General features: G+C 33.8%; 1 protein-coding gene across 5 annotated transcripts in view; it reads right to left on the reverse strand.

Moving 5' to 3' along the window:
- Window positions 1–435: 435 nt before the first annotated feature.
- The window catches only part of LOC148949319 (retinol dehydrogenase 12-like), a 516801-nt gene continuing 496709 nt past the window's right edge, over window positions 436–20527 (reverse strand). For all 5 annotated transcript variants that reach the window (XM_089093350.1, XM_089093353.1, XM_089093354.1 and 2 more), the window contains exons 7-8: window positions 6580–6669; window positions 436–1262 (exon numbers count right to left, since the gene is read on the reverse strand). In XM_089093350.1, the coding sequence (XP_088949476.1) occupies window positions 1158–1262; window positions 6580–6669 (195 nt within the window). In that variant the 3' untranslated portion in view covers window positions 436–1157. The remainder of the gene's footprint in view (window positions 1263–6579; window positions 6670–20527) is intronic.

Genomic DNA, 20527 nt, shown 5'->3' on the forward strand with positions numbered 1-20527 from the left:
GTAAATCAAATTTTCTTCCTTTTTAAATTTAGGTTAATTTTGGCACACGAAAACAGTATCCGTAATTTTAGTCGTTAGACATGAACTATACGATAAGTTTTGTTTTAGCATGAGCGAGAACAACATTAAACATAAGACACAAAACAAAATATTTCAGTGAGAGCTAGTAAAAAGTAAATGGATTGTTTCTTTGTCGTAAGACTGATGTAAAAACGTTTTCTAAAGAATAAGTTTACCCAAAAAAAGTAAAGAGCCACATTAATACCTAAGACAAGGAGAAGTAAAGTCGTGTCGTAATTCAAATTTAAAACGAACAGTAATTAGTATCACTAAACAGATGAACATCAACAACAAAATGATATCACAAGGCTGATCAAGGTTTACGAATAATACACAGCTTGAGCGTCTTCTGCGTTATAGCGAAAAAAAAACATGTAGTTTGAGCAATGTGGTTTTATTTTCAAAACACTGACAATCGAAACAAAAAGAGTAATTTTTGTAACAATTTATTTCTTTAAATAAATATATGTCAAGGTAGGCCTACTTTATAAAAAAAATAAGTTTTATTGTCTTAAAAAATGGACGTCAAGAATCAACACAACTAGATGTTCTAGTTGTGTTCTTTAATTTTTTATCTGAGTTGAGGTTCTCTCGGCGCTAACATTTCTACAAAGGTGTACAACCAATTTTCAAAATTATTTCACTTTATTAATTTCTAATTGGTCCTGTAAGTTCTAACCCTATCAGAGACGGCACAAAATTTGGGGCCATTTCGTGCACCAAAAACCAATACAGCCAAAAATAGTTTTAACTTTTTTTCTGCACATGGCCCAGAGGTGATGCCTAACTAACGTAGTATAAGTTTATAATGGCCTACTTCTTCTTGAAGGCGGAAAAATCAATTATGTACTCTTCTTGGCTTTTCTTGGCTACGCCCGTACCCTCTACAAACGCCCTCTCTACGCCGTACTCTCTACAAACAAACCTCTGCCTCCAAGTTTCTAATAACAAAGCAGTTGAAAAAAAATTTACTAGTAGAAGCAAGTCACACAAATAAAACTTCAAATAATTAGTAAATGAAAACATCAAATCATGGCAGTAAAAATGGTGAACAAGCTAGTGATTCTGCTGGCAATGAATTCATGAATACTTCACTATCACAAATGCAACTCATCTTTTTGAATTTTCACGAGCTTTTCACTGACCTCCCATAGTTTCTTTGCCAACCCCTCGTCTTTTGCAAGCTTAGATTCTTTAGCAACCTGCAAAAACACCTTTTGTTGCAATTAACGGTTCAGAGAAACCATCCAAAGAAAAGAAGTAAATTGTGGCAAAATGGTTTAAGTTGATATTTCTTTCAATCTCATCTTGAAGTTGAAATATCGGATAAACTGATAGGTAATGACTCTTTGTTTCACTTCAGCCAAAAAATGGACTTTTAAAAACATTCGTAAATAAAATTAAACAAGTTTCGAGAAAGCCATTTAACCAAATTAAAGTAAAATTAATATACAAATTTTGTTTTAATTATTCATGTACGGTGAGCCAAAATCAAAACCTGCATTAATTCAAAAACGTTCAAAAATTAATTAAAAAAAAAACAAGTATTCCGTATATGAAAGGGGCTGTCCCCTCCTCAACGCCTCGCTCTTTATGCTAAAGTTTTTTATTGTTAAAAAAAAAAATAGAGTTGTGAGAAAGTCAAACTTTACCGTAAAGAGCGAGGCGTTGAGGAGGGGACAGCCCCTTTCATATATGGAATAATTTCTGTTCGTTTTAAGTTTTAATGTCGCTCCATACTTTCAGTTAAAAAAACAGTTTTTTTTATTTGATTTTTGAACGTTTTTGAATTAATGCAGGTTTTGATTTTGGCTCACCAAACATGAATAATTAAAACAAATTTGCATATTAATTTTACTTTAATTTGGTTAAATGGCTTTCTCGAAACTTGGTTAATTTTATTTACGAACGTTTTTATTAGTAATAAATATACGTAACTTACGAATTAGCTAACGTAACGAACTTCTATATTCATAGATATTTAATGCGTATATTAGGGGGTTCTCCCCCTAGTCAATACCTCGCTCTTTACGCTAAAGTTCGAATTTTGTTCTAATTCTTTAAAAATGAACCTTAATCACAAAGGCCGTAAATTAGAACAAATAGCTCTTATGAAAGTACTAAAAAATCTTTGGCTTAAAGAGCGAGGTATTGACTAGGGGGTGAGCCCAATCATACACGTAATATTTTCTGTTCGTTTTAAGTTTTGATGTTGCTCCTTACTTTCAGATGAAAAACTTGTTTTTTTTATATTTAATTTCTGATCTTCTTCTTTGATAATGCTAGGAAATCCGGCGCCCCTTCATAGCAATGTCCCTTCCCCCATGAAAACTTCCTTCATGGAAAGATCCTCCCATATAACCCCCGACCCCCTCCCCTACCAGAAAAAATCCCCCCTGAAAACGTCTGTATATTTCCCAATAACCAATACTATGTGGTAACATTGGGTAAAGTTCATAACTTTCAGCCCTCCCCCTGGGGACTTTGGGAGATTAAGTCATCCTGAAAGACATAGTTATCATATTTTCGACCATGCTGAACAAAATGGCTATCTCAAAATTTTGATCGGATAGCTTTGGGAAAAAAATGAGCGTGGGAGGGGGCCTAGTTGCCCTCTATTTTTTTGGTCACTTAAAAAGGACACTAGAACTTTTAATTACCGTTCCAATGAGCCCTCCCACGATATTCTAGGACCGCTGGGTCGATACGATCACCACTGGAAACAAAAAAAAACAAATAAACACGCATCCGTGATCTTTCTACTGGCAAAAAATGCAAAATTCCACATTTTTTTAGGTAGGTGCTTGAAACCTCTAGAGTAAGGTTCTCTGATACGCTGAATATGATGGTGCGATCATTAAGGTTCTATATCTTTTAGAGGGTCTTTCCCCCTTTTTTCTAAAATCAGCCAAATTTTCTCCGGCGCGTAACTTTTGATGGGTAAGACTAAACTCATATATTTGAAATCAGCATTAAAATCTGATTCTTTTGATGTATCTATTGGTATCAAATTTCCGTTTTTTAGAGTTTCGGTTACCATTGAGCCGGGTCACTCCTTACTTACAGTTCGTTACCACGAACTGTTTGATTCAAAACTTACTACACAACAAAAAACAACTTTGTTTCTCAGTAGTCATCAATGAAAATAACGTTATCAATACGCGGGGAGTCTACACCGCGAAACTTGAAACCAATCAATTATGGGATTCTATATCATTTGGCCGTACTTACCTTTCAATAAAAAACTCGTTTGTAAAGTAAGACACATGGTAAATTGACCCCACGTCATAGTCTACCAAAATAACAGAGGCTGTGCAGCACTCTTGTACTTGCTAACGATTAACACCGACTTGAGCTTCTTAAGTGTTACTTCAGTTCCCTACTGAAAAAATTATATATAACTAGCAAAGGAGCCTGTGAGCCGACAGGCATAAAAAAACCTACCCTATTCTTTTTTGCCAGGGGCGTAATTTGCTATGGGCAGGGGGCAACTGCCCCTCCCAGACCTCAGTTTGCCCCCATCCCACCCCCAATTTGTCCCCCCCCCACCTGGAATTTAGTTTCCTCCAAAAGCTTGTCAAAACTAAGATAAACCTGCTTCATTCAAGCATCAACAGAAACAGATCAGTTTTTTTTAGTACATATTTACCTTTATAGTACTTTTATAGTACTAAATAGTACCTTTATGGAACCAAATGGCTTATTTTTTACTTTTTAAGTGTCATTTTCACTTGATCTCGGAAAATTGGCTCCAACTTTGCCCCCCCCCCCCCCAAGATTTTGATGAAATTGCACCATCGTCTTTTGCGAGGAAAGAGAGAAAATAGTTTGCCCTCTTGCCCAGGACGAAAGTTCCTCCTAGTCCCATCATCCCCCTCCCCAAAAGAAAAAAATCCTAAAAGTTTTAACTGAAATCTATAGCAATGAGAAAAAGCAAAGGCACTTGCCATATTACATTTAAAAATTGTCGTCCTTCAATGAAATTTATTTAGAGAAAATGTCTTCTAATTTTTTTTTTAAGAAAATTAAAGCAAACTCGTCCCCGAGATACTGCAGACATGTTATTTTGATAGGCTGGATAAATGGTTTCTTTTGACCTACCCCTTCTCCTACCCCTAAACCAAAAATCGAGGCCCATTCGGTCCCACAGTACCCTTGAAAATTTTATCTCACTCCCCCGAGCTACTCACTCTATACATCGCTACAACACTTCTTCACCGGGAATAGATTCCGATCGAACAGGAACTTACAGTGCCTAAAGTTTTAAACACATTAAATACCAGGATCTTTAGACCCTTCTTTCCTGCCCCCAAGGTCCGGATTCAAGGTTCACTCTGCCCCCCGCAATCGTCCCCCAAAAGTTTCAAATTGATCACCAAAGCTATTCCCAGGATATTGCAGATACGACGTTCTGATCACTAAGCAATACAGAGCATCTTTTGATTTACCTTACTACTTAAATTAACTATAGGTTCCACAGGGACTTATAATGCAACGCCGTTTAGGTGAAGAAAAGTATTTAAAGCCCCTCCCCTGTCCTCTACTCCCAAATAAAAATTTGAGGCCCACTTGGTCCCCAAACAGTCCCTGGAAGTTTTAACCTGATACCCTAAGCCATTCCCGAGATACTGTAGATACGCTACCTTAATAGCATGACAGCACATTGTGTATTTGTGTCTCTGATTTACCTAGCTACTTGACAGGAAAAGATTCTAATTCCCATAGAGTCTTATAGTGCAAAAGCGTTGAGGCGGATCGCAGACATCAGATTTTTATCCCCCCCCCCCCCACCCTACAATGCAAAATTCGAAGTCCATTGCCCTGACAACCTCCGGAAGTTTCAACTGGATCTGCCAAACCGTTCTTGAGACATTGTGGGCACCTTATTTTGAGCACACTCTTAAGTCTTTCGATTTATATCACTATGTGACCGTGAAAAGGTTCTAGTCACATAGGAGCTTAAAGTGCAAAAACTTTTGGGCAGATTTGAGACAAGATATTAAGCCCTTCTCTGTTCTTTTCTTTAAATTAAAATTTGTAAGGTCGAATGGTCCCCCCGACAAACAAACTCTCGGAAATTTTCAACCTGATATCCCAAGTAATTTCAAGAGATATTGTAGATAGCCTATTTTTGATACCCCCCCCCCAAGTAAAATTTCTCTTGGGAAGTTTCCTCCTCACAGATAATTCTCCCCGTGAAAAATCCCCCTACCCACAGAAAATTTCCCCCAAGGAATTTCCGTATATTTCCCAATAACAAATACTATATATGATAAATGGGCAACTTGCGTAAATTCCAGCACTTTCCCCGCGCACTCTGGGGGTCATGATATCACCAAAAATATAATTATTGGACCTTTCAATTATGCTGAATCAGAGGGCTATCTCAAAACTTTGATCAGATGTCTTTGAAGAAAAAAAAGGGGCGTGGTAGGGGGGGGGGGGTCTGGTTGCCCACCAGTCTTTTTGGTCACTTAAAAAGGGTACTAAAACTTTTAATGTCTGTTCGAACGAGTTCTCTCTCGATCATCAAGACCATTAGTTCAATACAATCACCCATAACGAAAGAAAACAAATACACTCGCATCTGTGATCTTTCTTCTGGAAAAACAAAACAAAATTCCACGTTTTTGTAGATAGGAGCTTGAAACCTATACAGGAAGATTCTCTGATATGCTAAAACTGATGGTGCGATTTTCATTAAGATCGCCCAGCCTTTTCCTTTTTTCAAAATTACGGCACGTTTTTTCAGTCTTGTAGCGTGATGGGTAATATTCAACTTAATAATTTTATATACGTGGAATCAGAATAAAAAACCAATTCTTTTGCTGTATCTTTTATTAAAAAATTCAGTTTTTTAGAGTTTCGGTTGATACTGGGCCGAATTGCAGCATCAAAATTGGTGTCTTATCAGCAAACCTAATAAATACGCACACACGTAGTAACCGCAGGCTTGCCATCCATGAATTCCCATCCAAATCCTTCGACTTTGTTTATCGGGTTTGTATCAGCTGGACATTGCCAAAAAGAGACCCTTTGCCAAATTTTGACATTTTTTTAAATAAGTAAAACATAAGCATCTGATGAAAAACCGAATCAAAATATTATAAATCGTCAACCAAGGAGATTGGTTGCTTCTGAATTTTCCCAAATTCATTTTATTCCACGGAGCCATAAGATAATATATAAGGGAAAATATGTCGTACTACATGCAGGGATGGAGAAATAGTCCCGACTAAGGGATCAAGACACAATTCGACAACCAAGAGACAAGAAGTCTGAGGTTGCAATGCTAGAATAACCTCAAAGTAAAAAAATATCAAGATATGGAGACGTCCGATTGATATCAGCAGGTGGGGGGTGACCTTACTAACCTCTGCGACTGACCCAATCACCAAGTATAATTATTATAATCTAATGTTACCGATTCGCTGTTGCTTGTAGCTTCATGTAGTTACCTGGAAAACAAATAAAGTAAAAAACTAAACTACATTTATGTAGAAAAAAATCACGACATGCCTTGCAATCAGAGAAATAGCTTCCAGATAATCCTTCCAGATTTTCAGTAACAGCCAAATAAATTGTAGTCTGAGCCCCTTCTTTAGCAGACTGTAATAAAAATTAGAATTATGAGTCAACATGATAAGAGCAGGTTTGAAAAAGCCACTAACATCAAAAAGATTGCTGAAGACAGAAGTGTCCATAGAAGAAGCTTAAAACTTATGCGTCATTAACAAGATGACAACAGAATACTTCTAATCCAGTCAAAAACAATGCTACCAGTACAGTTATTAAGGCACTCCAACAAATACAAGAAATGCATATCTATTGCTAAAGTTGAAATCTTTTTTTCTTTCTTTTTTACCTAAGCTCTATCACAGTTAATTTATCACTCAGCTGGCTTTCGATCAGCTTCCCCATGTTACATCATTGTTGGTCGCCTAGAAAATCTTTAGGTAAATTACATCATTATGATACTTATATTTATCATATTCAATCTATGTGAAGAAAAACGTTAGACAGTTATATATCACAGTAACATATTCTCGTATGTTCATTTTATTCTCTAAAATTTGAGTTACATTCAATATTATTTTACTGCTACATTATAAATTTGGTATTCTCCCTTTATACTCCTAGTATTACTGCAAACTCGTTGCAGTTCTCAGCCACTTAAGGTAAACCCACTGAAGGAAGCCCCTTCTGCACCTTATCCTTTTTACAGCTTCTACTTCGGCAACCTTTTAAGACATCCCAAAGGATTCTAAAACACTAATTCATTCTATTTCCTCACACTTCTTATTCAAAACGATTTTTTTTTTCTTGATTCTTGTTTGATCGAATTTTTTAAGTCTCTAGGTTCTTGTTTTTATCATTCTTTAGTTGGAAACTTGCATTATCATGTCCAAATAAAGTAACTTTACTTTTATTTTTTTATTGCTATTAATTAAATAAACTGTCTTCAAAAATAAGTCTTTTGAAGAAAAGTAAAGAGTCATATTAATCCTTACACGAGCTAAACTAAAATCATATAGTAATTCAAACTTAAACGAACAGAAACTATCCTCAATGAGTGACTGAAACCTGAAATGAGCGCAAATCCAGAGAACTTGTCGGTCATGTGTCAATCCTAAAACACGGTAGTCCGTCTGAGACTCTAAGTGGGCAATCCTATTAGGCTTAGGTCACTTGTTTGCCTGGAGTCCAAGCAAATTCACTCCCCCCTTTTGCATACAAGTCAATTCAAAATTGTCCGTCATGAATCAAACCAAAAATCTCGATTATCCCTTATTTCTATGGCTATCTACCTTAGTTCTGCCCTAGGATTGCGTTTCCTGTGACGTTCAAATTGATAATTCGTTTTAATTTCTGTTCCTTTTAGGTTTTATTTATTCATCCATAGTAATTCTTAGGTTTAACTTGATTATTCATTTTAACTTATATTCGTTTTAGGTATGCTCTATTTGTTCATAGTAGTTTCTGTTAGTTTTAATTTTGACGTGATATATTATTTCATCTATGCTCATTTTCGGTTTTACATTATAAATTTGGTATTCTCCCTTTATACTCCTAGAAAAAATCGGGTGTCAATAGAACCCCCCAGGGTACAGGGAAAGGCGTTCTAAGTTATACCATAAGGGCATGTATGGTTCTTATGAAAAGGATGCTCGTATAAACTTCATAGAGGGCTCATTTGATTGGAAATTGAAAGTTCTAGTTCACTTTTTAAGAGTCAAAAGAGTTAAACTAGCCCCACCCCCTCCACGCTCTTTTTTCCCCAAACCCGTCCGCTACAAATTTTGAGATTGCCAGTGTTTTGGAAATTGCTAAAAAATTTGATAACAAAAACGCCCCCCCCCAGAGCCCGGGGGATAGGCGTTGTAAGTGTTGTCCTGGGGGCGTATATGGTTCTTATGAAAGGGATGCTCGTACAAACTTCAGAGGGGGTAATTTGATTGGAAATTGAAATTTCTAGTTCAATTTTTAAGAGTAAAAAAAATACCCGAGGGCAACTAGCCCCCCCCCTCCCCCGCACCCTTTTTTCACCAAGCCCATCCGATAAAATTTTTATAACAGTCATTTCATTGAAAATAGTTCAAAGGTCAGATAAGAAAAATTCCTTTGTCGACGGAACCCGCCAGGGCCCGGAGACAGGCGTTATGAGTAATACTCTAGGAGCATATATAGTACTTATGGAAGGGATGCTTATATAAACTTCGGAGAGGGCTCATTTGATTGGAAATTGAAAGTTCTTGTTCATTTTTTAAGAGTCAAAAGACATCGGAGGGCAACTAGCCCCCCCCCACCTCCACGCCCTAAATGCATCAGATAACAATTTTGAGACAGACATTAGTAGAGATGCCTCAGGAGGTCCGATCGCCCACCCCTGCTGCCACCTACAACTTTTTTTACATAATTTATGTGTGTTTGTTGTCAGTGAGAATGAAAAAACAGGAATTTTGTCACATTTATGGATGTTTTCTTGGATGGTTATGTGTGTTGGTCAATTTATTTGATGTTTTTCATGGATGTCAACAGTAATTTATGGATGTTTTTATGGTTTTTGTCAGTGAGAATTTGAAAAACAGGAACTTTCTCACATTCATGTCTGTTTTATGGTTTTTGTCATTGAGAATGGAAAAACGGTAACTTTCTCCCTTTAATGGTTTTCAACACTAATTTATGTCTGCTTTATGTTTTTGGTCCGTAAGAATTAAAAAACAGTAACTTTCCCATATTGACTTATGGTATAAGAAATCCATTTCTGTTTTATGTTTATTGTAATTGAGAATGAAAAAACACTAACTTTATCACATTAATGGATGTCAACAGAAATTTATGTCTGTTTTATGGTTTTTGTCAGTGAGAATGAAAAAACAGGAACTTTCTCACATTTATGGATGTCAACAGCAATTTATGTTGTTTGGCTAGCCTAACCTGAGAAATTGATTTACATAATCGGAGGGGGAATTTTTGGTTCACGAAAGGGGAATTAAGAAACAAACATGGCTTCATTGTTGTTTGGCTAACGTAACCTGAGAAATTGATTTACATACTCGGCGGGGTAATTTATTGATTCACGAAGGAGTAATTAAGACACAACCCGGTTTTCTTTGTTCCGTAGGTAAACATACGCAGAAAAATTTATTTACACAATCTGCAGGAAGATTCTCGGTTCGCAAAAAGGAAATTAAGAAAAAAACATTATTGCTTATTTAATCTTAGGTCTGAGGGATAAACATTCTTTAGGTAAGAGAGAAAAATTAATATTCTATTTTTAAATAGGGCTTAATTGATCTGTAATGTCAGGAATTAGAAATGACATCACTTGTTATCATGGAATTATGCGGGAGGCTAAAGAGATAGAAATTATATTTTTAAATACGGTTTCACTGAGCTTTAAGTCGGAGAGATAAATTGATATTCTAACAAAACCTTAATAGTGTAGCTAGGAACATTTATGAGATGAAGAGATTAATCTAAGAAAGGGTTTTCTAGAAATTTGAAATGGGACAGCACAGGGATGCCAAAAACAAAATGAACACACAGAAATTACTTTTCGGGGATTATTTGGGTGAAACCGTTTTAAACATTTTAGGTAATTATTTTGGGGAAAGAGTTAGGGACATTTTAAAAGATGATTTTAGAAAAGGTTTTAGAAGAGGTTTTGAGTGTGGTCGTTATAGTAAACAAGTTCCATTTTAACAGTGTCGTGAGGTCCCCTACCCCCACCCCAAAGGGTGCCGAACCCACTACCCCAACCCCAAAGGGTTCCAATACCCCAAACCCAACCCCGAAGGAAGCTCCCGGTCCTCAAAGATCCCCCAAGCTCCCAAAGGGCCCCCAGACCCCCAAAGGCCCTCCCCACACCCCCAAAGGCCCACCCCGGGCCCCCAAAGGCCCTCCCCGGGCCCCCACAGGCCCACCAGGCTCCCAAAAGACCACCGGGCTCCCAAAGGGCCCCCCGGACCCCCAAAGGCCCTCACCCGGTCCCCAAGGGTCCATCGGGCTCCCAAAGGACCAATCAGCCCTCAAGTGCCCCCAGACCCCCAAAAGCCCTTTCAAGACCCCCACAGGCCCTCCCCGGATCTCCCACCACCCTCTCACCGGCCCCAAAGGGCCACCGGGCTCCCAACGGACCACCCGGCCTTAAAGGGCCCCCCCGACCCCCCAAGGACCCCCCGCGCCCCACAGGCCCCTGAGCCCCCATTTCTTAATACTTTTTATGGCTTTATTATATCTTTTCAGAACAAGTTATTTTCTTAATGTCCATCCTAAACCCATTTTACAAGTTGAAATACCCATCCTTTTCACCCACAACTTTACTATACTGATTTTTGAATGCTCCAACACCAAGCAATACTTTTCAATGGCATTTCAGAACAAGTTCTTTTCTTAATGTCCCTCCTAAAACCATTTTACAAATTGAAGCACCCATCCTTTACACCCACAACTTTACTTTACAGATTTTTGAATGCTCCAACACCGAGCAATACTTTTCAAAGGGCATTTCAGAACACGTTCTTTTCATAATGTTCATCCTATACCAATTTTACAAGTTGAAGCTCCCATCCTTTTCACCCACAACTTTACTTTATAGCTTTTGAATGCTCCAACACCAAGTAATGCTTTTAAATAGGCATCTCAGAAAAAGTTGTTTTCTTAGTGACCGTCCTAAAGCCATTTTACAAATTGAAGTACCCATTCATATCACGCACAACTGAATCATAGGTATGAGTTGGAAGTTCCACCTTATAGACCTAGCTTGTAATTTTTGTCCCGTTTACGTTTAGTTAAAGGTCTGAGGTTTTTTTTTTATCGTATACTATTATCTGGTAGTTTTTGTTAGAGTTCTAGTATAGTTTAGTTTTAGTTAATAGTATTTAGTTTTTATCTTATATTAGTATATTAATTTTTTATTGTGGTTTATTTTTAGTTAAAAGTTTAGAGTTTTTTTTTTAGATTAGATTAATATATTAGAGTTTTCTTTATTGTTCTATCTTACTTTATTTTTATTTAATAGTTTATATTTTTTAGATTAGAGTCGTAGCTTAGAGTTTTATTAAGAGTTCTAATTTAGTTTAGTTTAGTTATAGTTCAGAATTTAGAGTTTTAGCTTAGAGTCATAGCATATAATTTTACTTAAAGTTGTAGTTTGGTTAAGATTTAGTTAAGAGATTCGAGTTTTAGCTTAGAGTCTTAGCTTAGAGTTTTTGTTAGAGTTGAAGTTTAGTTTAATTTTATTTAATAATTTGATGTTTTACCTTTGAGTTTCAGTTAGAGTTCTAGTATAGTTTAATTTTAGTTAAGAGTTTAGAGTTTTTAGCTTAGAGTCTTAGCTTAAAGATTTAGCTTGGTTTATTTTTAGTTAAATGTTTATAGTTTTTTTTTACTTATATTCATAGATTATAGTTTTTGTTATATTTATAGTTTATTTTATTTTTAGTTAATAGTTTAAGATTTTTTAGCTTAGAGTCTTAGCTTAGAGTTTTATTCAGAGTTCTAGTTTAATTTAGTTTTGTTACAGTTCAGAATTTAGATTATTATCTTAGAGTCATAGCTTATAATTTTACTTGAAGTTGTAGTTTTGTTAAGTTTTAGTTAAGAGTTTCGAGATTTAGCTTAGAGTCTTAGCTAAGAGTTTTGTTAGAGTTCTAGTTTAGTTTAGTTTCAGTTAAGAGTTTAGAGTTTTACCTTAGAGTATTAGCTTAGAGTTTTAGCTATAGTTGAAGTTTAGTTTAGTTACAGTTAAGAATTTAGAGTTTTAACTTAGAGTCATAGCTTAGATTTTTACTTAAAGTTTTAGTTTGGATAAGTTATAGTTAAAGAGTTTCGAGTTTTAGCTTAGAGTCTTATCTTAGAGTTTTTTTTTAGATTTCTAGTTTAGTTTACCTTTAGATAATAGTTTTAGTTTTTAAATTTGAGTTTAATTTATATTTATATTTTATATTAGTTTTAGTTAATAGTTTGGTGTTTTACCTTAGAGTCTTATCTTAGAGTTATAGTTTAGTTTAGTTTTAATTAATAGTTTAGAGTTTTAGCTTAGAGTCTCAGCTTAGAGTTTTTGTTAGAGTTCTAGTTAATTTTAGTTTTAGTTAAGAGTTTAGTGTTTTTATCTTAGAGTCTTAGCTTAGAGTTTATGTTGAAATTTTAGTATAGTTTAGTTTTAGTTTAGAGTTTTAGCTTAGAGTTTTAGCTTGGAGTTTTTGTTAGAGTTGAAGTTTAGTTTAGTTTTAGTTAAGAGTTTAGAGTTTTTTTGTTAGAGTTCTAGTTTAGTTTAATTTTAGTTAAGAGTTTGATTTTTTACCTTTGGGTTTCAGTTAGAGTTCTAGTTTAGTTTAGTTTTAGTTAAAAGTTTAGAATTTACCATAGAGTCTTAGCTTAGAGTTTTAGTTAGTTCTAGTTTAGTTTAATTTTAGTTACAGTTCAGAATTTAGAGTTTTAGCTTAGAGTCTTAGCTTAGAGTTTTACTTAAAGTTATAGTTTGGTTAAGTTTTAGTTAAGAGTTTTTAGATTAGAGTTTTTGTTGAAGTTCTAGTTTATTTTAGTTTTAGTTAAGAGTTTCGAGTTTTAGCTTAGAGTCTTAGCCTAGAGTTTTGTTAGAGTTGAAGTTTAGTTTAATTTTAGTTAAGAATTTTATGTTTTACCTTTGAGTTTCAGTTATAGTTCTAGTATAGTTTAGTTTTAGTTTAGAGTTTAGAGTTTTTTAGCTTAGAGTTTTTGTTAGAGTTCTAGTTTAGTTTAGTTTTAGTTAAGAGTTTAGAATTTTAGGTTTAAGTCTTGGCTTAGAGTTTTTTTAAGAGTTCTATTTTTGTTTGATTTTTATTTATAGTTTAGTTTACATATATTTATGAGTTTGGAGTTTTAACTTAGATACTTAACATAGAGTTTTAGTTTAGTTTAGTTTTAGTTAAGAGTTTAGAATTTTTTATCTTAGAGTCTTATCTTAGAGTTTTTGTTAGAGTTCTATTTTAGTTTAGTTTTAGTTAAGAGTTTTTTTAATTAGAGTCTTATCTTAGAGTTTTTGTTAGAGTTCTAGTTCAGTTTAGTTTTAGTTTAGAATTTTGAGTTTTTTATCTTAGAGTATTAGTTTAGAGATTTTGTTAGAGTTCTAGTTTATTTTAGTTTTAGTTAAGAGTTTAGTTTTTAGCTTAGAGTCTTAGCTTAGAGCTTTTGTTTAAGTTTAATTTAGTTTTATTAAATAGTTATGATTTTTATCTTAGAGTCTTAGCTTATAGTTTGTGTTAGAGTTAAATTTAAGTTTAGCAATAGTTAGAGTTTAGAATTTTAGTTAAAGTTCTAGTTTAGTTTAGTTTTAGTTAAGAGTTTGGTGTTTTACCTTAGAGTCATAGCAGCTTTTTGAATGCGCCAACACCAAGCAATACTTTTCAAAAGGCATTTCAGAGCAAGTTCCTTTCTTAATGTCCCTTCTAAAACCATTTTCCAAGTTGAAGTACCCATCGTTTTCACCCACAACTTTACTTTACAGCTTTTTGCATACCTCAACACCAAGAAATACAGCTCAAAGGGCATTTCAGAACAAGTTATTTTCTTAATATCTCTTCCAAAAACATTTTACAAGTTGAAGCAGTCATCTTTTTCAACAACAACGTTACTTTGCAGCTTTTTGTATACATCAACACCAAGAAATACCTTTCAAGAGACATTTCAGAGCATGTTCCTTTCTTAAAGTCCCTTCTAATCCCATTTTCCAAATTGAAGTACCCATCCTTCTTAGCCATAACATTAACTTAAAGCTGTTTAGATACCACAACACCAATAAATACAGTTCAAAAGGCATTTAAGAGCAACGTCTTTTCTTAAAGTACCTTCTACGTCCATTTTCCAACTTGAAGGACCCATCCTTGTCATCCACAACTTTACTTTAAAGCTTTTTGGATACCTCAACATCAAGAAATACATTTCAAAAGGCATTTCAGAGCAAGTTCCTTTCTTATTTTCCCTTCTAAACCCATTTTCCAACTTGAAGGAACCGTCATTTTCACCACAACTTTATTTTACAGCTTTTTGGATACCTCAACACCAAGAAATACCGTTCAAAAGGCATTTCAGAGCCCTTTCCTTTCTTAATGTCCCTCCTAAACCCATTTTCCAACTTGAAGTATTCATCCTTTTCACCCACAACTTTACTTTACAGCTTTTTGGTTATCTCAACACCAAACAATACTTTTCAAAAGACATTTCAGAGCAAGTTCCTTTCTTAATGTCACTTCTGAACCCTTTTACCTAATTGAAGTACCCATCCGTTTCACCACCCAACTTTACTTTACAACTTTTTGGATATCTCAATCCCAAGAAATACATTTTAAAAATACATTAATGTGAACGTACATTTCTTATTGTCAATTCTAAACACATGTTCAAAGTTGAAGCACCCATACTTTTCACCCACAACTTTAATTTACAGCTTTTTGTATACCTCAGCACCAAGAAATACTTTTCAAAAGACTTTTCAGAGCAAGTTCCTTTCTTAATGTCCCTTCTAAACCCATTTTCGAACTTGAAGTACCAATCCTTTTCACCCACAACTTTAATTTACAGCTGTTTGGATACCTCAACACCAAGAAATACTTTTCAAAAGACATTTCAGAGCAAGTTCCTTTCTTAATACCTCTTCTAAACCCATTTTACAAGTTGAAGTATCAATCCTTTTCACCCCCCCACAACGTTACTTTACAGCTTTTTGGATGCCTCAACACCATGAAATACCTTTCAAAAGGCATTTCAGAGCAATTTTTTCTTAATGCCCCTCCTAAACGCATTTTACAAGTTGAAGCATCCATCATTGTCACCCACAACCTTACATTACAGCTTTTTGGATACCTCAACACAAAGAAATACTTTCAAACGACATTCCAGAGCAGGTTACTTCTTAATGATCCTTCTAAACCCATTTTACAAGTTGAAGTACTTATCTTTTTCACCCAAAACTTTACTTTACAGCTTTTAGTATACCTCAACACCATGAAATACCTTTCAAAAGTCATTTCAGAGCAATTTTTTCTTAATGCCCCTCCTAAACCCATTTTACAAGTTGAAACATACATCCGTTTCACCCACAACCTTACATTACAGCTTTTTGTATACCTCAAAACCAAGAAATACTTTCAAAGACCATTTCAGAGCAAGTTCCTTTCTTATTGACAATTCAAAACCCATTTTACAAGTTGAAGCATCCATCCTTTTCACCCAAAACTATACTTTACAGCTTTTAGGATACCCCAACACCAAGAAATATATTTTAAAAAGACATTTCAGAGCAATTTCCTTTCTTAATGTCCCTCCTAAACCCATTTTACAAGTTAAAGTACTTATCTTTTTCACCCAAAACTATACTTTACAGCTTTTTGGATACCTCAACACCAAGAAATACTTTTCAAAAGCCATTTCAGAGCAAGTTCCTTTCTTAATGTCCCTTCTAAACCTATTTTCCAACTTGAAGTACCCATCCTTTTCACCCAAAACTATACTTTACAGCTTTTTGGATACCTCAACACCAAGCAATACTTTTCAAAGACCATTTCAGAGCAAGTTCCTTTCTTAATGTCCCTCCTAAACCCATTTTACAAGTTGAAGTACTTATCTTTTTCACCCAAAACTATACTTTACAGCTTTTAGGATACCTCAACACCAAGAAAAAGGCATTTCAGAGCAAGTTCCTTTCTTAATGTCCCTTCTAAACCCATTTTACAACTTGAAATACATACCTTTTTCACCACAACTATACTTTACAGCTTTTAGGATACCTCAACACCAAGAAATACTTTTCAAAGACCATGTCAGAGCAAGTTACTTTCCTAATGTCCCTTCTAAACCCATTTTACAAGTTGAAATACTTATCTTTTTCACCCAAAACTATACTTTACATCTTTTTTTATACCTATACTCCAAGTTATAGTTTAAATATTAACTTTCTGTGAATTTTTATGTATTTATGTCCCCTCATACTCAAATATTACAATTATAATTACTTATCTTGTTCACAAAAAACTAAACTGTAAAGCTTTTTGGATTCCTCAACACCCAGAAAAACTTTCCAAAGACCAATTCAGAGCAAGTTACTTGCTTATTGTCCCTCCTAAACCCATTTTACAAGTTGAAGTACTTATCTTTTTCAACCCAAAACTATACTTTACAGCTTTGGGGATACATCAACACCAAGACATACATTTAGAAGACCTTTTCAAAGCAAATTACTTTCTTTTTTTTCCCTCCTAAAGCCATTTTCCAAGTTGAAGTACCTATCTTTTTCACCCACAACTCTACTTTACAGCTTTTAGGATATCTCAACCCTAAGAAATATTTAGGATGGGCTAGATTAAATTAGGTAAGATTAGGTTAGGTTATCCTACGTACGCTTCACTTAGGTTAGGTTAGGTGAAAGACAGGCAAAAAGTTAGGTGAATTGTTAGGTTAGGATAGACTAGATTAAGTTAGGTTAGGTTAAGTTAGGTTAGGCTAGGTTAGCCTACGTACGCGCGCGGACGTAGGCTAAGAAAGGAAATTAAGAAAGGACATTAAGAAATGAGCGTTTTCTTGATTGTAGTTTTAAAAGGGAAGTAACTTGGTTGTGATATCCAAAAAGCTTGCCGTTTAGATTGGGTGGTGAAAAAGATGGGTGCCTCAGTTTGGAAAATGGTCGTAGAAGGTACAGTATGTAGGGAAATTGAGATTGCATTTCGTTTGAAAAGAATCTTTTGGTGTTGAGGTAACCAAAAAGCTGTAAAGTAAAGTTGTGGGTGAAAAGGATGAATACTTCAAGTTGGAAAATGGGTTTAGGAGGGACATTAAGAAAGGAAATTGCTCTGAAATGCCTTTTGAACGGTATTTCTTGCTGTTGAGGTATCCAAAAAGCTGTAAAGTAAAGTTGTGGTGAAAAAGACGGGTACTTCAAGTTGGAAAATGGGTTTAGAAGGGACAATAAGAAAGGAACTTGCTCTGAAATGCCTTTTGAAAGGTATTTCTTGGTGTTGAGGTATCCAAAAAGCTGTAAAGTAAAGTTGTGGGTGAAACGGATGGGTACTTCAAGTTGGAAAATGGGTTTAGAAGGGACTTTAAGAAAGGAACTTGCTCTGAAATGCCTTTTGAAAAGTATTTCTTGGTGTTGAGGTATCCAAAAAGCTGTAAAGTAAAGTTGTGGACGAGAAAGATGGGTACTTAAAGTTGAAAAATGGGTTTAGAATGTACATTAAGAAAGGAAATTTATCTGAAATGCCTTTTGAAATGTATTTCTTGGTGTTGAGGTATCCAAAAAGCTGTTAAGTAAAGTTGTTGGTGAAATGGATGGGTACTTCAAGTTGGAAAATGGGTTTAGAAGAGACTTTAAGAAAGAAACTAGCTCTGAAATGCCTTTTGAAAAGTATTTCTTGGTGTTGATGTATACAAAAAGCTGTAAAGTAAAGTTGTTGGTGAAAAGGAGGCCTGCTTCAACTTTGAAAATGTTTTTAGGAGGGATATTCAGAAAATAACTTGTTCTGAAATGCCTTTTGAACGATATTTCTTGGTGTTGAGGTATCCAAAAAGCTGTAAAGTAAAGTTGTGGTGAAAAGGATTGGTACTTCAACTTGGAAAATGGTTTTAGAAGGGACATTAAGAAAGGAACTTGCTCTGAAATGCCTTTTGAAAAGTATTGCTTGGTGTTGGCGCATTCAAAAAGCAGCTAAGACTCCTTTTTAAAACATAAAACTCTTAACTACAACTAAACTAGACAACTACTCTAACCAAAACTCTAAGATAGGGCTTTGATCTAAAAACTCCAAGCTATAACCTAAACTAAACTAAACTAAAACTCTATTATTATAATCGATTGACAAACTCCTAGTTCATAAATAAAAATAAAAAAAACTGTGCATCTAACAAAGACTACTGGCCAAGACTATAAGCTAAAAATCTAAAATCCTAGCTGAAACTAAAACCAACGACGAATCTAACAAAAACACTATTCGCAGACTCCAATCTAAAACTCTAAACTATTAACTAAAAATAAAATGAACTAAAACTTCAACAAAAACTATAATATATGACTATAAGCTAAAACTCTAAACTCTTAACTAAAACTAAAATAAAATAAAACTCTAACAAAAACTCTAAGATATGACTCTAAGCTAAAAACTCTAAACTATTAACTATAACTAAACTAAACTAGAACTCTAACTAAAACTCTAAACTAATACTATAAGTTAAAACAACAAACTCCTAACTAAAACTAAACTAAACTACAACTCTAACAAAAACTATAAACTAAGACTCTAAGTTAAAAAAATATTAAATAAAAATAAACTAAACTAAAACTCTATGCTAAGTCTCTAATGTAAAACTCCAAACTCTTAACTATACTTAAAATAAACTATAACTCAAAACTAAAATAAAATAGAACTCTAACAAAAACTCTAAACTAAGACTCTGAGCTAAAATTCTAAACTCTTAACTAAAACTAAACTAAACTAGAACTCTAACTAAAACTCTAGCTAAAAAACTGTAAACTCTAAACTAAAAGTAAACTAGACTAGAACTCTAACTGAAACTCAAAGGTAAAACATCAAATTCTTAACTAAAAATAAAATAAACTTCAACTCTAACAAAAACTCTAAGATAAGACTATAATATAAAATTCTAAACTATTAACTCAAACTAAACTAAACTAGAACTTCAAAAAAAAATCTAATATAAATACTATAAAATCTTAACTAAAACTTAACAAAAATATAAATTTAGGTTAAACTCTAAGATATGACTATAATCTAAACCTCTAAATTCTGAACTCTAGCTAAAACTAAACTAAACTAGAACTCTAACTAAAATTCTAAGCTAAGACTATATGTTAAATTCTAAACTTTTAACTAAAACTAAACTAAACTAGAACTCTAACTGAAACTCAAAGTTAAAAAATAAAATAAATCAATAATATTAAAATAAACTAAAACTCTAACAAAAAAAACTATAAAATATTAACTAAAACTAAAATAAACTGAAAATCTAACAAAAACTATATTATAAGCATATAAGCTAAAACAAAATATACTGGAACAACAAAAAACAAAATAATATAGCACTATAAGCTAAAACAGTTCACACCAAACTAAAACTAAATAAACTAGTACTACTACATAAAAACTATGCTGAGACTCTAAGCTAAAATTCTACACTCTTAACTAAATCTAAACTAAAATAGAACTCCAACTGAAACTCAAAGGTAAAACATCAAACTCTTAACTAAAATTAAACTAAACTAGAACTCTAACAAAAAACTCTAATCTAAGACTCTAAGCTAAAACTCTAAAATCTTAACTAAAACTTAGCCAAACTACAACTTTAAGTAAAACTCTAAGCTATGACTCTAAGCTTAAACTCTAAATTCTTAACTGTAACTAAACTAAACTTCAACTCTAACTAAAACTCTAAGCTAAGACTCTACGGTAAAACTCTAAAATCTTAACTAAAACTGAACTAAACTAGAACTCTAACAAAAACTCTTAGCTAAGACTCTAAGCTAAAACTCGAAACTCTTAACTGAAACTTAACCAAACTATAACTGTAAGTAAAATTCTAAGCTATGACTCTAAGCTAAGACTCTAAATTATGAACTCTAACTAAACTAAACTCAACTAAACTAGAACTCTGAATAAAACTGTAAGCTACGACTTTAAGCTAAAAACTCTAAACTCATAACTAAAACTAAACTAAAATAGAAATCTAAAAAAAAATATAAGCTGAGACTCTAAGAAAAAAAAAACTAAACTTTTAACTAAAACTAAACCAAACTAAAACTTTAAGCTAAGACTATAAGCTAAAAACTCTAAACTCTTAACTAAAACTAAAATATACTAGAACTATAACTGAAACTCAAAGTTGAAATATCAAATTATTAACTAAAATTAAACTAAACTTCAACTCTAACAAAAACTCTAAGCTAATACTCTAAGCTAAAACTCGAAAATCTTAACTA

This window comes from Artemia sp. Qi Xiang Cuo, chromosome 8 (genome assembly GCF_049724085.1).
Source record: "Artemia sp. Qi Xiang Cuo chromosome 8, ASM4972408v1, whole genome shotgun sequence".
NCBI classification, from domain to species: domain Eukaryota; kingdom Metazoa; phylum Arthropoda; class Branchiopoda; order Anostraca; family Artemiidae; genus Artemia; species Artemia sp. Qi Xiang Cuo.